At 36.8% G+C, this 18078-nt stretch overlaps 1 protein-coding gene across 4 annotated transcripts in view; it reads right to left on the minus strand.

Moving 5' to 3' along the window:
* The window catches only part of nectin1b (nectin cell adhesion molecule 1b), a 138382-nt gene that overhangs the window by 7395 nt on the left and 112909 nt on the right, over positions 1-18078 (minus strand). For 2 of the 4 annotated variants that reach the window (XM_046864122.1, XM_046864123.1), the window contains exon 8: positions 17505-17606. In XM_046864122.1, the coding sequence (XP_046720078.1) occupies positions 17505-17606 (102 nt within the window). Of the gene's footprint in view, positions 1-6794; positions 6973-17504; positions 17607-18078 lie in introns of all 4 variants that reach the window. The other 2 variants (XM_046864127.1, XM_046864126.1) reach the window with 2 other exon arrangements.

An 18078-nucleotide genomic window follows, 5' to 3' on the forward strand; every position in this document is an offset into this window, starting at 1 on the left:
GACTGAGCTGGGAAGGATGTGCTGCAAGTTAGAATAATAAAGGATGGAGATGGAAATGTGTTGGCTAGTGAGGAGAGTGTGTTGAGAAGATGGAGGGAGTATTATGAGCAGCTGATGAATGAGGAAAATGAGAGGGAGAGAGAGGAGAGAGAGAGAGAGAGAGAGAGAGAGAGAGAGAGAGAGAGAGAGAATGGTGGATGATGTGGAGATGTGCAGAAGGAACAACAGACTGGTTTAAGGTGGAGGTTGGACTGCATGAAGGATCGGCTCTGAACCCTTTCTTGTTTGCAGTGGTGATGGACAGGTTGACGGACAAGGTCAGACAGGAGTCTCCGTAGACTATGATGTTTCCACATAATATTGTGATTTGTGGTGAGAGTAGTGAGCAGGTTGAGAAGAGCCTGGAGAGGTAGAGGTTTGCACTGGAGAGAAGAGGATTAAAAGTCAGTAGGAGAAAGACAGAGTATATGTGTGTGAATGAGATGGAGGGCAGTGGAGTGATGCAGTTGCAGGGAGAAGAGGTGGTGAAGGTGGAGGAGTTTAGGTACCAGGGGTCAACAGTGCATTGAGTGATTTATTATAGAAGGGTATCTGCAAGAGTGATAGGAAAAGTTTATAGGACTGTGGTGAGACCTGCTCTGTTGTATGGTTTAGGTGGTTTTGGCTGGAGGTAGCAGAGCTGAAGATGTTGAGATTTTCATTGGAAGTGATGAGGCTCGACAGGATTAGAAATGAGAGCTAATTAGAGGGACTGTGCATGTAGGATATTTCGAGGACAAAGTAAGAGAGGTCCGATTGAGATGGTTTGGACATGTGCAGAGGAGGGACATGGGGTATATCTGTAGGAGAATTCTGAGGATGGAGCCACCAGGAAGAAGGAAAAGAGAAAGACCAAGAAGGACGTTTATGGATGTGGTGAGGGAAGACATGCAGGTAGTTGGTTTGAAAGAGGCAGATGTAGAGGACAGAGTAGTATGGAAAGGGAATGATCCGCTGTGGCCACCCCTAATGGGAGCAGCCGAAAGAAGAAGAATTTCCATATAACATATGAATAAAGAAATCCTAAATAATAATATAAAATCAAATTACTTTACAAAAGGTAAACACTCTGTATTATGTTTTCTTTATTTCTTTTTAGTTTGTAATGATCCCAAACTTTGGAAACTTTCTGTCATTTACTTTGGCCTGAATCTTCTCCTACACCACTTTCCACATAAAGATTGTGATTTATAAAAAAAACTATAATTTAACAAATAATTTGCCTCAATACTTTTTTGTATTTGAATTGCTCGAGTTACTCGAGAAATTGTTTCAGAGCTAGTCCACACCCTTCTTGGCTTTGTTCTTTGGCAGTTATTTTCTCTATTTATACCCCAGTGTGCCCTTTGTTCAGGGCAAAATAATGTTCATGGATTCTGCCATCTGAATTTGCCATTTGTTCTGTATTTAGATATTTTCTTGTTCATTAACTTATTCTGGTCTCCTGTTTTTGGATTTTTGAATTGCCACTCTTTCTTCTACTTTGTTTCACTTCTTCTAGGGGTCACCTCAGCAGATCATCCTTCTCCATACTACCTTGTCCTCTACATCTGCCTCTTTTAAATTCACACACTTCTGCCATTCTTCTCCACCCACTCCCTGCCTGTACTCTTTTTTTCACTTCTCTAATGCACTCTCCATTACTTTGCACTGTCAATCCCAGGTACTTAAACTCATCCACCTTCACCTTGAACCAGTCTGTCGTTCCTTCTGCACACATCACCGCTGTCACACTGTCTTCATACATACCCTGCACCACCCTCACATACTTCTCTGACACACCTGACTTCCTCATACAGTACCACAATTCCTCTCTCGGCACCCTGTTGTATGCTTTCTCTAAATCTAAAAACACACAATGCAAATCCTACTGACCTTCTCTATACTTCTCCATCAACATTCTTAAAGCAAATGTTGTATCTGTAGTGCTCTTCCTCTGCATGAAACCATACTGTTGTTTACAGATGGTCACCTCTTCTCTGAGCCTAGCTTCCACTACTCTTTCCCATAACTTCATAGTGTGGCTTAAAAACCGGTACCAACACACTCCTCCATTCCTTAGGCATCCTCTCACCTTCCAAAATCTTGTTAAAAACTCCACTGCCATCTCTCCAACCAGGCTAACTGACTTTCCATTCTTCATTCTCTTAATTGCTGCTCTCACTTCATCCTTACTAATCCTATCCATTCCTCCTTCACTAACTCTACATCATCCACCTCTCTCTCTCTCTCTCTCTCTCTCTCTCTCTCTCTTTCCCTCCACCTTCTCAAAAGTCTCTACTCGCTAGTCAACACATTTCCATCTCCTTTATTGCTCTTATTTGCATTGGTACAAATCCTTTTCTCATTCCTTAGTGTCATACAGCTCCTCATATGCCTTTTCCTTTGCTTTAGCCACATCGCTCTTCACCTTCTGCTGCATCTCCTTGTACTCCTGATTATTTTTTTCATCTCTTTTAAAAAAAAACTTTCTTTCGGCTTCTCCCATTAGGGGTCGCCACAGCGGATTCTCCCCATGTTTGATTTGGCACATGTTTTTACCCTGGATGCCCTTCCTAACACAACCCTACCCATTTATCCGGGCTTGGGACCGGCAGTAAGAGTGGCTGGGGTTGGTTCCCTGACCGGGAACTACTAGACCACCAGGGAACCTTACTTTTTTTCATCTCTTTACTGATCCCAATTTTGTTTTGCCAACCTCTTTCTCCTTACGCTTGCCTGTACTTCCTCATTCCACCACCACGTCTCTTTGTCTTCCTTTCTCTTTCCAGATGTCACTCCAAGTACCTACCTAGCTTTCTAGTCAGACCTAGCTGTTCCTAGATGTGCACAGGAAGGTAATTTTCACTAATTGTTAAATAGCCCTGTTCTGTTTCGATCCTACACTTACAATAAGTGTTCAGTAATCCAAAAGTGTTCATCAAAGCATTACATGCACAACTGTGTAAATAGCTTATAGCTTTTTTTTGTTATAACCTCCTTCACTTGTGTCAATTCCTCTCAGAACTGCATATTGAGAGTTCCCTTGAACAATGGCCAAACGCCGCTTTAACACTTAAAAGAGTATGTGAAAATGGATATAATTCAAACCTGGGATGGACAAAGAGTTTAAATACAACTGTTTAATATGATGAACATTGCCAACCATAAGAAAATGTAAAGCCGAAATTAAATAATACGAACAGATGAAGAAGGAGAAACATTACATTTAATGCAAGTCATTGCTATTGAGAACAATGGCAATGTGAATAATGACTTAATGTAAAGAACACTGTCATTTTCAAGTATAATTAGTTTACCATAGTAAACAGATTGAAATGAAAATGAAAATTGAGGTGAACTGGATGAAAAGCATTTATTTAAAGAGCAGGCAAAGAGTAGGCAAATCCAAATTGTGAATAGAAATTGTGAATGGGAAACAGGCAGCAGTCAGGTGGTCAATAATCAACAATATCTGACACAAAGAACACACAAAGAAGGAAACAGAAGCAGTGTGAGAACTTGTGATTTGCTACACCAAACTAATAGCTCAGCGAAGTCAGGTGGCTACACAGCAAACATTCAACATTGCTTCATGCAGAACAAAGACACATAGGAGTTTAAATATAAAAAATAGCCAAAGGTTAAACCAAAAATAAATGCGTAAAATAGTGACACATAGAAAAAACAACCAAAGCCCACACATGACACTGAGAGGTTCTTGCCAGGTTGGACATGAAAGACTACACCACTGGCCTCAGGCAAGTGCAGAATTTAAGAAGACTCAGTGTTGGCTTCTCGCATGGACATTACTTGGGAGGCTGGATCATGGCATGGTAGGCTGAGCCATTGGTCTCTGCAGTGAGCAGGACACCGGAGGCTATGCCATCAACTTTGACCATGAGCATTTCATTTAAAGTCTGTGGTTACTCTGTGGTGCACTCTGTCCTATTGTGGTGTAAGAAATCACAGCCTTAATGACTGCCTCAGTCCAGATTCCATCCCAGATATACACTATATTATCAAGCTTGCAGACACCTGGTCATAAGAATGGTATGTGCTTTCTAAGAATCACATTTCATATTTAGTCCCAATTTGCTTTTATAATTCCCTCCAATCTTCCCTCCTAAAATGTTTCACTTGATTTTGGACTGTGCTTGTGGATATTTGTGCTAATTCAAACACAAGGGTGTTAGTAAAGTCAGGTACCCATGTAGGTGAGGAGGCCTGTGGTGCAGTCATCATTACAATTCATCCCAAGGGTGTTCAGTAAGGTTGAGGTCAGAGCTCTAAAACAGGCTGCTCAAAATCTTTCACTACAACCCATGTAAACCATATCTTCATGGAGCTTTAGTACACAGGGGCATTGTCATGCTGGAACAGGTTTGGGTCTTCTTGTTCAAATGATAGCTAAAGTTAATGGTACTGCATACAAAGACATCATATACATTTGTGTGACGCTAGCCCCTAACCCTAACCCTCAGTGGTTAAGGTGCCGGGTTACTGATTGAGAGGTCAAGGGTTCAAGCCTTGGTATTGCCAAGCTGCCACTCTGGGAACCTTGAGCAAGGCCCTTAACCCTCTATGCTCCAGAGGTGCCGTATCATGGCTGATCCTGCAATCTGACCCCAGTTTTTGAGCAAGCTGAGATATGCGAAGAAAGAATTTCACTGTGCTGTAATGTATATGTGACAAATAAAGGCTATTCTATTCTTCTATAAAAATGCATCTGTCCCAATACTTTTGTCCATATAATGTATGTCAGAATGAGCAAATTGCCTTTATGATATGTAAACAATTTTGGGAGTCAAGTAATATCTGGAAAATACCAGTTATACTTAATTATAGCATTGGGAGTGGCATCAAGGACGATCTCTGAGCAAAGGTAAATATGGTAAAAATAAATAGCAATAATTTCCTTAACTGGTATCGACTTTTGCAGTTATAAATGTTTATATTTAAAAAAGGTTTTTAGTGAACGGACTTAACTTAAAATGTAAACAAAACTTTAGTATTATTGTGACTAATGCAAGTTGTGTACTATTTTTGATATAGATTGCTTAGGTAGTGATAGTTTTTCAATATTAACTGAGCTTGTATCCATCTTAGCTAACTTTTCCTCTCAAGCAGTTGTTCTAATAAGTGGTGAAGTACACAAATTCATTATTTATATAGAATTGAAGTAATACTCTGGAAAACCCGAGTTAAAAATAATATTATTATTTTTTAAAGCTGTGTGTTGAGTTTGAACAGTACAATTCTAAAAAATAACAGAATACAGTAGGACCAGTGATACATATAACTATAATGAGTTTTAGATCAAACAACATGATATATGCTTGAGACAATGTTCATTGTTAAAAGCGCTATACAAAAAAAATGAATTGAATATATTATTGTCTTGGACTGCTGGCACAGACCCATGAATGAGCACTTTAAGAGCTTACAGTGCATCAGGAAAATATTCACAGCACTTCACTTTTTGCACATTTTGTTATGCTACAGCCTTATTCCAAAATAGATTCATTATACATTATTTTCCTAAAGATTCTAAAAACAATATTATGACAACATGAAAGAATTGTGTTTAAAATCTTTAGAAATGTATTAAAAAATAAATAAACGTAAAAGATCACATATATAAGTATTCACAGGCTTTGCTCAATCGACCCAGTCTGAGGTCCAGAGTGCTCTGAAGCAGGTTTTTATCAAGGATGTTTCTGTGCATTGCTGTATTCATCTCTCCCTCAATCCTGACTCTTCTGCCAGTTTCTGCAGTAGTGGCTTCTGTCTGGCCACTCTAAGGAATAGGCCTGATTGGTGGAATGCTGCAAAGATAGTTGTTCTTCTGTTCTCCTCTCTCCATAGAAAAAGGCTGGAACTCTTTCAGAATGACCACTGGGTTCTTGGTCACCTACCTGACAGAGTCCTGGTGGTTCCAAACTTCTTCCATTTACGGATGATGGAGACCGCTGTGCTCATTGGGACCTTCAGTTCTGCAGAAAATGTTCAGTACCCTTCCCCAAATCTGTACCTCAAAACAATCCTGTCTTAGAGGTCTACAGACAATTCCATGGACTACATGGCTTGGTTTGTGCTCTGAATTGCACTGATAACTGTGGGACCTTATATTTCCAAATCATGCCCAATCAACTGAATTTATCACAGGTGGACTCCAATCAAGTTGTAGAAACATCTCAAGGATGATCAGTGGAAACAGGAGGCAGCTGAGCTCAATTTTGAGTGTCATGGCAAAAGCTGTGAATACTTATGCACATGTGATTTGTTTTTCGTTTTTCATTTTTATTACATTCGCAAATGTGGGGATTACATTCGCAAATGGGGGATTGTTTGTAGAAAATAATGCATTTAATCCATTTTGGAATAAGGCTGTAACATAACAAAATGTGGAAAAAGGGAGGCATGATATAGGATACACTGTATAGACATTTGGAAGAAAAACCCTTTGACAAATGCAGGAGCATATATCAACATGAGGTATTACTGTGCAGTATTCAGAGTTGCTTCAGTAATCCTACAACAGAATTGAAGGTTTAATTGGCTACTTGATTCACATAGCCAGCTATTAATCTCATCTATTCTCTGGCCACAATGATTCATTTAAGTCCTCTGTATAGCGTTTTCTTATCTTGTGGTGAACATTGGTATAATTACTGGTATTAAATACTGTACTTTTCCAGCTCATTTGAACAGTAGGGTAAAAAGGGCCATAAAAAAGAGAACAGATAAGAAAGGCAGGGCATTAATCTGTGTACCTTGAGGCCAGAAGCATAGGGAAAGGGCCAATAAGGGCATGCACTAGTGAGAGCTAGGCTGGATGGTTGCATACTCGACAAGGTCTCCGCGAGAGTGCACTGAGCTCCGAGGAGAGGAAGCCAAAGCTGCAGTATCCAGCACCGCATACTGAACATCACAGTCCTTGAGGGCAAAATTCTGGAGATAAGAGAGGTTAAAGAGGGGTGTGAAGAGTGGTGCTCAGGAAGAAACAAAGAATTGAGGAAAGATAGAGTGTACAGTATATGAATAATCCCCCCAAAAAAATCAGGCAAAGACCCCGAAAACAGGAAAAAGAAATTATACACTTTCAACAAAATTTCTTCTTAGGTTTAGTATATTCATGTTGCCAGTGCAGTCTGGGTGAAAGACACAATCACGTATATATGAATTTGATTATAGGAATTGCTTTTTCGATTCAGTTTTTTACGTATACAGTATGAAAGGAAACGGTTTGAATAAAAAAGAGATTTAAGTGTAAATGGGATGAATTGTGATTGTAAAGAGGCATGACAATGGTAGGAAAAGTGTATGCTGTTATATGGGGGTCATTTAATGTGTACAGTAAAATTTGAGAAACTGAGCAGCAGCAATAAACTGACAGTAACATAAATCATCTGATCATAGAGTTAAACTGTGAACCATGAACTCTATGTAGAATTCAGGTGATTTTATTAAGACTGTAAGGCCTTGTTTGTCAGTTAGTATTCAACAGTGGAAGGCCATCAGGGCCAGCAAGCAGTGGTAGTTATATCTTGAATGGCACTCCGGTGAACCGTGCCATGTCCTACCACAACCACACACCCCACCACCATCTAAAAAGAAAAACAACCAACAACAATCTGCACTTACTTTAACTTTTAATAAAAAATTAGGAACACCACAAATTAATTAGCACTTCACACAACAAACTATATACAATTTTCTACAAATAAATGTCCCCAAAACCTGACCTTTCTTGATTTTTTTGATGCAAAGTCTTTAATAACATCATTGCAGCAAAGCTGACCAACAACTACATGGTTGATGCTAATGACAACAAGGCTGCTGGTGTGCTTTTGTGACATGGTGGACCTCAAGTATAATTGGATTAGTTTCATTTTTGAAAGGCTTCTCTCTCCCTCAACTATCATCAATGGAAGTGTAAGACATATTCTGTCCACAATTTTGAAAATATATTTCTGAGAGGTCCCTTTTATTTATATATCAGCAGTGCAAACAGAGTCGTGTTATTTGATGGCGTCAGGCCAGTTCCTCATTTCCTGGGGCAGAGAGCCTGTAGTTAAACTAGCAATTTGCGATTTGGTTTAAATTTTAAATTGTAATTGTTTTGTTGCAAATTACACACAATTATGATAAACTACATATTATAAATTATAATGGTATGTAAGCTAGTTGAACAGAAAAAGAAATATTCATGCGCTATGTGTAATAGCATAGCAGGCAACATAGCATAACCTAAGTGTTATACAGTTATTAGTTTATTTTATTAAATACATTAGCCTATACTATCATCATAATGAGAGTGGGGTTAGGGTTACTGCATACATACCTTCATCTGCACGTTTCCCCCTACTTCTTAACTCTTTATTGTGATTTGGGCTGCTGATAGCTTAGACATTTTTATTTGGCATGTCTTGTCAGTTCTCCCACTGGAAACCCTGAAAGCGGAGATAACATCAAACAACCCCTCACCCCTCCTTTCTAAATGTATGAGTGTACTTCTCCGAACGGTGGGCACACCTGCCGAATCCAGACCAGGTTTATTGACCCCACACAGTGACATGATATAATTGACGTGACTGTGCAACTAAGTGGTGAAAAAAATGCTCCCAGTAAGATGCCACCCTGGGTGGCCGCCCATGTCATCCATTTATAAATCCGCTACAGGCAGCAAGGCCTTCTTTGCTGGCCTAAACTCTTCCTGAATCAGTTAAGTTTTAGTATATTTTTTTATACAAGAATATGCATTAAATTATCCCAAGTAGTAATTCCATTCATTTCATAGCATTACTCTCAGGTGTACTGCTACGAGGAGTGTTTGTTCATGTTGGAATTTCTATCCAATCAGGTTTTAATGGTCACAATGTTGCCAGGGTCAATATCTGATGTGAGGCCAAAATGAACACTGTGGGATCTTGTAACATGCAATTTATGCTGCTTGAAGTCTGTTGATTTAACCAATCAGATTTCAACCTGGCCAACCTGGCCAACCTGGCCAGGCATTTAATAACGTCAGCATTTTCACATCCTTTGATTGGATGGTGAGAGAGTGCACTAGTCAGAGCTTACAAACCACATCTGTAGCAAACTCCACAAGCGAAAATTTATTCTTGTAGCTGTTTTTCCATTCCACAATGGCTGACAGAGAAGAAAAAAAGTTGATTTGGTCGCACTCACAAGGACATTTATAAAACAGACTTCTTAAGAAAAGCTGGATATCAAGTGGAAAGGCCAGCCAAAACAGTTAAAAACAGTTGTTTTGTTCTTTTGCATTTTCTTTCCAATAGAATTTGCATAAAACACACAATTTGCATTCATTTAAAATCTCCAGGAAAACCATAATGTACAGAATAAAATGCACAGAAATGCACAGAAAAGTCATTTTATGAGGCTAATATTAATGCTTCTGCCAGAGATGATGTATGCAGCACAGCTGTGGCTGCATTGAAATGAGTCTTGTTGAATTGTGTTAATAAAGTTTCTTGCATTAGTAATGGCCTAATGATTGTACAAACCCGATTCCAAAAAAGTTGGGACACTGTACAAATTGTGAATAAAAAAGGAATGCAATAATTAAAAAATCTCATAAACTTTTATTTTATTCACAATAGAATATAAATAACATATCAAAAATTGAAAGTGAGACATTTTGAAATGTCATTGGCTCATTTTGGATTTCATGAGAACTACACATTCCAAAAAAGTTGGGACAGGTAGCAATAAGAGGCCAGAAAAGTTAAATGTACATATAAAGAACAGCTGGAGGACCAATTTGCAACTTATTAGGTCAATTGGCAACATGATTGGGTACAAAAAGAGCCTCTCAGAGTGGCAGTGTCTCTCAGCAGTCAAGATGGGCAGAGGATCACCAGTTCCTCCAATGCTGCGTCGAAAGATAGTGGAGCAATATTAGAAAGGAGTTTTTCAGAGTAAATAAACAGTGCAAAAATTTAGAGAATCTGGAACAATCTCTGTGCGTAAGGGTCAAGGCCGGAAAACTGGATGCCCGTGATCTTCGGGCCCTTAGACGGCACTGCATCACATACAGGATTGCTACTGCAATGGAAATCACAACATGGGCTCAGGATTACTTCCAGAAAACATTGTCGGTGAACACCAACCACCATGCCATTCGCCGTTGCTGGCTAAAACTCTATAGGTCAAAAATAAAGCCATATCTAAACATGATCCAGAAGCGCAGGCGTTTTCTCTGGGCCAAGGCTCATTTAAAATGAACTGTGGCAAAGTGGAAAACTGTTCTGTGGTCTGGCAAATCAAAATTTGAAGTTCTTTTTGGAAAACTGGGATGCCATGTAATCTGGACTAAAGAGGATAAGGACAACCCAAGTTGTTATCAGCGCTCAGTTCAGAAGCCTGCATCTCTGATGGTATGGGGTTGCATGAGTGCGTGTGGCATGGGCAGCTTACTAATTTGAATTAAAGCTTTCCTAATTTTTTACAATTTCTACAGTGAGTGTATTAAGAGGTGGTTTGATTCAGGTAGGACACCAGTGGTATACAGTAACAAACTTTTTGAACAAAATATATTGATTATGAAAAGAAAACACCTTCAAGGTGTTTTTTTATTCCCACCATCACATCAAGGATATCATTTTTTTTATTTCATTTTGTATTAATTATTGACATATAAAAACCTGGAAGTGAACCACTGTTCTTTTATCTGCCACACATTATTTGATCAAATGGTGCAGGCTAATGGTTGGTACCTCGAATAGTGAAGGCTATTATTGTAAAAGCCAGTCAATTATTGAACTTAATAGTTATGGTCTTCTTAATAAGCTTATGAGAATCAGACAAAGTACCCTAGCCTAGATAACTGAGTAAATCTGCATGATTTATGAACACAGTGTGGGTTGTTTGAATGCTGGTGCTCCTTGCAATTAAATGCTCATGCATTTAATCAGTTTTGCTAGTGCAGTGACTGTCTGGTTTATTTCACAAGGTGCCTTCATGTCTGTGTTACCCCTTCTCACTTTCCTTTTAGTTATGCTGTCAGCTAGTCTTGTCAGAATCCCTGCTTGCATTCTGCACACAATTGACATTGTCCATACATGGCAATATGAATATTTTAAACATTTATTTAATACATTTAATAATTTATTTTAATAAAAAAATTTTTTTTTTACCTTTCTGTCCTCCAGACATGCTTTTTTCATCCATAGCATGCAGATATTGATGGGAATTATTTATAATATTTATAATTATTTATAATTTAATAAGTAGGAGATGCTGCAATGATGTTGAAGTTGTAATAATTCACCTGTAGAAATTTGCAAAACTGAGGAATCTCTGAGGGTCCTTCACTATGACAGATGTAGACCATGCTCTGACAGTGGTTACCATGTAAAAATGCATTCGGACCTCCTTCTTGCTGTAAACATAAAATATTTATATATTGGACTGGTGCCATTTTATGCAATAGGTACAGGACACTAAAAGTGAAATAGCTGGACCATTTAACATAACAGACATATACTGTAGATCAGCGGTCCCCAACCTTTTTTGCCCCAAGGACCGGTTTAATGTCAGACAATATTTTCACGGACCGGCCTTTAAGGTGTGGCGGATAAATACAACAAAACAAAATTATACGACCGGCATAGAAAATGGTATTTTCTAAACATAATAATAAACGTGAATCCACTGTGTTGTTTTTTGTTCATTTTGCTCGCTAATGTATTATGTGTTACCGGCAGTGTTGGGGGTAACGCGTTACAGGTAACGTGCGTTACGTAATAATATTACTTTTCTGGAGTAACGAGTAAAGTAGCGCGTTACTTTATAAATGTACACATTAATATCTGAGTTACTTTTTTAAAAAAGTAATGCGAGTTACTTTTCAGTTAAATTATTTTGCATAAAAAAATCAATACTGAATTAAAATGAACGAGTCACGTAAAATTGCGCACTCACATGTGCGAGCCGCGGGAACAGAAGCTGGTCAGAAGCGGAGATGGCAAACCAGAGCATTACATTACTGTGATGGAAGTATTCTTATTATTTTGAAATAGTCGAGGAAAAGGAGAAAGGAATAATGGTTAAGTGTAGATTATGTGTTGGTGAAAAGCTCTTGTCAACTGCAAAAAATACCACTTCAAAAAAAAAAAAAAACATTGCATGCAAAGCACAGCACTACAGATGTGTGTGTGTGTGTGTGTGTGTGTGTGTGTGTGTGTGTGTGTGTATAATGTTGAATATATGCAACATTATGCAATGTTGCATATATGGAAATGGAGACAGAAATATAGAACACTTTTGCCAACTTTCCACCACTGCAAATCTATTGACTGCTCAGAATAAAAGTTTTCCATGGGAGACACATGTACGATGCCATCGCAGCGGAGAAAGAGAGCAAATTCACAGCTCATTTGCTCTTTGTGGGAAGATAAACTGCCACGGTCACTGATAATAGCGCAAACTTTGTAAAAGCGTTCAGAATGTTTCAAGCTGATGATGAAGCAGAGAATGATGTAGACGAGGACGAGGTCATATTTACGGAATTGCACAATGTTTTATGAGATGAAAGCGAAAGGTATGTTCTCCCTCCACATCACCGGTGTGCAGCCCACACATGTCTTTTGCCCTAATATAACTTATTTCTTAATGGCAATTATCTATATTACACCTGTTACACCTGTAAGGCATGAAAGAGATACAAGTAGCATAAAAGTAGCATAAAGTAATATAACACGTTACTTTCCATAAAAAGTAACTAAGTAACGTAATTAGTTACTTTTTTGGGGAGTAACTCATTGTACTATGTATCATATGTACTTTTTGCAGGTCTAGTTTGGTAGATTTTGGGGCCTTTTTAAACTGTTCTATTGCAGAAAAGATGTGGGAGGAGGTAATAGTATTTTAGCATGATCTGAATCAGCCCAGTTAGTGGTGGTGAGGGACAGCACATGTAGGACATTGTGGGGACAAAGTGAGAGAGGCCCGATTGAGATGGTTTGGACATGTGCAGAGGATGGACATGGGGTATATCAGTAGGAGAAGAAGGAAAAGAGAAAGGCCAAAAAGGAGGTTCATGGATGTGGTGAGGGAAGACATGCAGGTAGTAAAAATAATAGTTAAAAATAAGGTCATTTTGAATTTGATAATGAAACGTTCGATGATAACGTCTCAAAAAATTGTGACGGGCCAACAAAAGTCTGGAAAAAGTTATTGTTATTAAAATAAACAGTTGGAGAAACATTTTGCAACTAATTTGGTTTACTGACAACAGATCAGTAAGATGATTTGGTATAAATAGTGTATCTTTAGTGTATCTAAAATTTTCAAAATATGTTTCTCAACATACTTTTACAAAATAGTACATAATATCATCAAAAGTTTCAGAAAATTCGGAAAAACCTCTGTGCATAAGGGACAAGGGTTAAAATCAATATTGGATGCCCATGATGTTCAGGCCCTTGTGCAGCAGGGCACATTGGAAAACTGTTCTGTGGTCAGACAAATTAAACTAAATGTTTTTTTTTTTTTTTTGGAAACCACAGACACAACATCCTCCATACTAAAGAGGAGAGGGACCATTAGGCTTGTTATCAGCACACTGATGGTATGGGGTACATTGGTAACTGTGGCTTGGGCACCCTGCAAATTTGAAAAGGCTTCATCAATGCTGAACATAGAAATTAGAGCAACAAATGCTTCCATCCAGAAAACATTTTTTTAACTATATACTGCATCTATTACAATAGCATGATTTCGTAGTAGAAGTATCTGGGTGTTGAACTGGCCTGCCTGCAGTCTAGACCATTTCACCATTTGAAAACATTTGGCACCTCATGAAATGAAAAATACAACTAAGAACACTGTTAAGAAGCTAGAATCCTGTATCAGAAATACATAGGACAACATTCCTCTTCCAAAACTTCAGCAACTGGTCTCTGCAGTTCCCAAATGTATACAAACAGAAGACATAATGCTACACAATGGTAAACATGGCCCTGTCCCAAATTATTTGAGACCTGTTGCAGCCATCAAATTAAAAAGTACCTTGTTTTTTACTTAAAATTGTATATATTTTTAGTTTAAACATTTGATATGTTTTTTTTTTTTTATTTTGAATAGAATATGGATTTATGAGATTTGCAAATCAGTGCATTCTGTTTTTATTTACATTGTGCTTTGGAATTTGGGTTATTCTGTTGTGACAGAAGCAAATGCAGTGAGATATGAAATATGTTTTATTTAAAAGCAAACCCAAACATTGTTGTTCAAATGGCTTAACAGAGAGAAAGGCAAGGGAAACCAGAATCACAAAATTACAATCAGTGGGAAGTAGCAAAGCCAGAAAGAACCAGAATTTTAATCATAACAATAAAGAAAACACCTTAAAAAATGTTTATCTAATTGAAACAACAGACAAATCTTTTGTATATGCATGTACAAAGGCTTATTTAAAAGTTTGGGGAACTGAAGCATGTAATTTGGAAGCTGTAGTTTGGAACAGCAATGTCTGTAAAAAGGGAAAAAGACAATTGCACATCTGGGAAGACTTACAGCATACAATGAAAAAACCTACACTGTAAAGAGATTGTTGAACAAAGAAACACACTGAAAGAAAGAGCATCCACACTGAAAGGTAGCTGCAGTTACAAAGGATGATTTCATGATAAACTAAGAGTATGCTCTATAAGCCCATGCATTTAGACCACAAGATTCACACATACACTACATACTTTTCTTTACAATATATTTGTTAATGTTAGTCACAGAATGTACCTTATTTGGATTGATATTTTGAATTTGTAAGTTGTCTTGAATGAGTGTAACAGATGGCCTGGGTTAAATTCATAATTGTATATAAGCCAAGTTGGGACACTTTCAAACTTTCTGCTGCTTGCTGTTTTCCAACCATATTGAATTGCTGCCAGCCTAGAAAATTGCACAATGTGCTGCCATGGTGATATAGAGCAAATTATAATAATAATGGTAGCAGGCCACCAAAAAAAACAAAAAACAATCATTGCAATATTTAATTCGTATACCTATGTTGCGTATGCATGCTTATATATGGCAATGTTCTGCAGTCAGGTTATCAGCACTCACTGGGATACTATCAAATACACTATTAAATGTACCAAACATATTTACAAAAATCTTTACGGAAAACCTAAATCCTTGATGATTGATTCTGAATGCATTTGCTTTAATATGGTACTTTATGGTATATTTTTTGTGTATATTGACCTGAAACATGAATTTCATGTTTCATATTACATTATAACTACACCTAATAGTATAGTGGTGTTGGATCAAATACTGCCACTGTCCAAGAAGAAATCATATACTCATCATCATTTTAGCATCCCTGTCTTTAATTCGTTGCTCTAATGGTTTACACTGAATAAATACTGGCCTGGTTATTGTGAACAGGTATGAAGATTCGGGTAAAAAAAAAATGTCAGTGAACAATATATATATATATATATGTATCTATGTATATGGCACAGATGTAATCTAATTGAAATATATTTGCAGCAACTGAATTGTAATGGTATTTTAGACAAGAGTAGTATAAACAGTATGAACAGTAGCTCCCAATTTGCAAAACCACCCAAACTGAAGTATTACAGCCTGACTTGTACACTCCAATAGAGACAATAAAAACATATAGAAATAAAGCTAATTTTCCTATAAATATAGAGTATAATTGATTGCCATAAGTAGTAGGGCAACTGCAATACCATGGTATTGCAGTTGCAGCCTTTCAACTAGATTTGTAACTTGGTTGTGAGGATTTGTGCTCAATCATCAAAAGGGTTTGGACTCTTCAGTTAAAGAAAGTTAAAATGTCAGTGCTACAGCGTACAAATGTACGGTGGCCGAGAAGTGCAAAACACATTAACAAATCCGAAAACAACAAATGCAAAAGCAAAACAACAAATGCTAAAACAAAATAACAAATCCAAAAACAAATGAACAAATCCGAAAACAAATTAACAAATTCAAAAACAAAATAACAAATCCAAAAACAAATTAACAAATCCAAAAAAGGGAGGTATAGTTTGTGAATGGAAACTTACAGACCATTGGACGAGACACCTGTCATTCAAAATATACAGGAAGTATGAAATCTTATAACTTTGTTTCTTGTACATGTGTAAAGTTCTCTGTTTACTTTAAACTTTTTTTTTATTATTTCAATTAGTGCACCTTTAAATATAAGAAAATAACAGAAGTAAACATTGGCAAACAAGGAGAAACTGGAATTAATTTAAAGCTACTTTGAGGAAGGAAATTCATATGCAGTCATGTTGGAGATGCCGCAGTATAACATGACATAAAGATTAGTTTGTACACTTTTACACATACGTTCCAACTTTCTCCTGACTGTTACTTCAGATGCTTTATGGTCTGATATCCATAACTGGCTTTACCCAAAGGTTTCCCATTTAAGAAATTTCACTGTGAATTACATTATCTTTGGACTTGTAATGAACAATAACAGAGACAACTTTCTTGTTAATAATATACTTCTGATGGGAAAATTTTCTATACAAAATCGAAATACTTAAAAGTAAAACCAACGTTTTTGCATTTTATAATGAGTTTATTTCTTTGACAAAAGCCCTTAAAGTGATTAAAAAGAAAAATGCAATGAATCTTTTGTCCTTTATAGAAAAATATGATTTACAGAATAAACCATAGCCATGTTTTTTCATTTTGTTTTACTTTTTTTTACTTTAATTTTATTATTATTATAAATTGTATTTATTTATCTATTTTTTTCCCTCTTTCCCCTAAATATATGTGAATATATTTGTATTTTCATGCACCCGTTCTGTGTATTGTAATGTAAATTGTACTTGTTATTGCCATGTTGTTTGTATATGATTAATTGCTTAATAAAAATATAAATCAATTAATACATTTTAAAAAAGAAAAAAAAAGACTGTTGTACTTCCTGTATATTTTGAATGGCAGGTGTCTTGTCCAATGATCTGTAAGTTTCCATTCACAAACTATACCTACCTTTTCCGGTTTGTCTGAATTGTCGTTGTGTTTTTGGATTTGTTATTTTGTTTTTGCATTTGTTATTTTGTTTTCGGATTTGTTAATTTGTTATCTGATTTGTTATTTTGTTTTTGGATTTGTTATTTTGTTTTCGGATTTGTTAATGTGTTTTGCACTTCTCGGCCACCGTACAAATAGCTACAATATCCCACAGCATGATAGGTGTACAGATACTTTTCTTTAGCCATATACTGTATATCAGATTCAGTTGAAGCAAGAAGACCAAAGCTTCTCCAAATTGGATGAGGGCACTTACACTTGCATTCGATTTTAATGATCATTATCTCTATTCATATATTTATGGATTTCTATTTCATATCAAACACAACCAGTCATGCAGTGATATAACGTCTTGTAATATCGTTATAGTGGCCACTTTGAAATTCCATCAGAGGGGCAAAAGAAGGGAAAACACTACTTACTGGCTTATCAGTGAAGGCAGTTGACTCAGACGTCACCTTGTCATTGTAAGGGGGATGCAGTGGAACTTTCAACAATTCATTCTCCTTGTCCAAAAGAACCACCTTTAAAATATGAATGTCAATATATATATATATATATATATATATATATATATATATATATATATATATATATATATATATATATATATATACAAAAACAAACCAACAAACAAATCAACATAAATACAGAAATGAAGCAGTCTTGAGATGTTAATACAATGAAAAGATAAAGACCTCTCTACCATATCCAATCTACTTAAATCAAAATTTTCATTCAAAGGAATCAACAGCATTTTCATTCATATTATGTGTAAAATTAATTACCATATATGCGCATATGTTTGCCTGAATGTTTTTAAGTTTGCTCAGAGACTAAAAAAAATGGACCCAAATACAGTGGCAGTAGTATTTAAAAATGATCCACATCCAACACACACACACACACACACACACTCTCTCTCTCTCTCTCTCTCTAAATAATACATGAAAGCGAGAGAGAGAGAGAGAGAGAGAGAGAGAGAGAGAGAGAGAG

This window comes from Silurus meridionalis, chromosome 13 (assembly GCF_014805685.1).
Source record: "Silurus meridionalis isolate SWU-2019-XX chromosome 13, ASM1480568v1, whole genome shotgun sequence".
Taxonomy (NCBI): Eukaryota; Metazoa; Chordata; class Actinopteri; order Siluriformes; family Siluridae; genus Silurus; species Silurus meridionalis.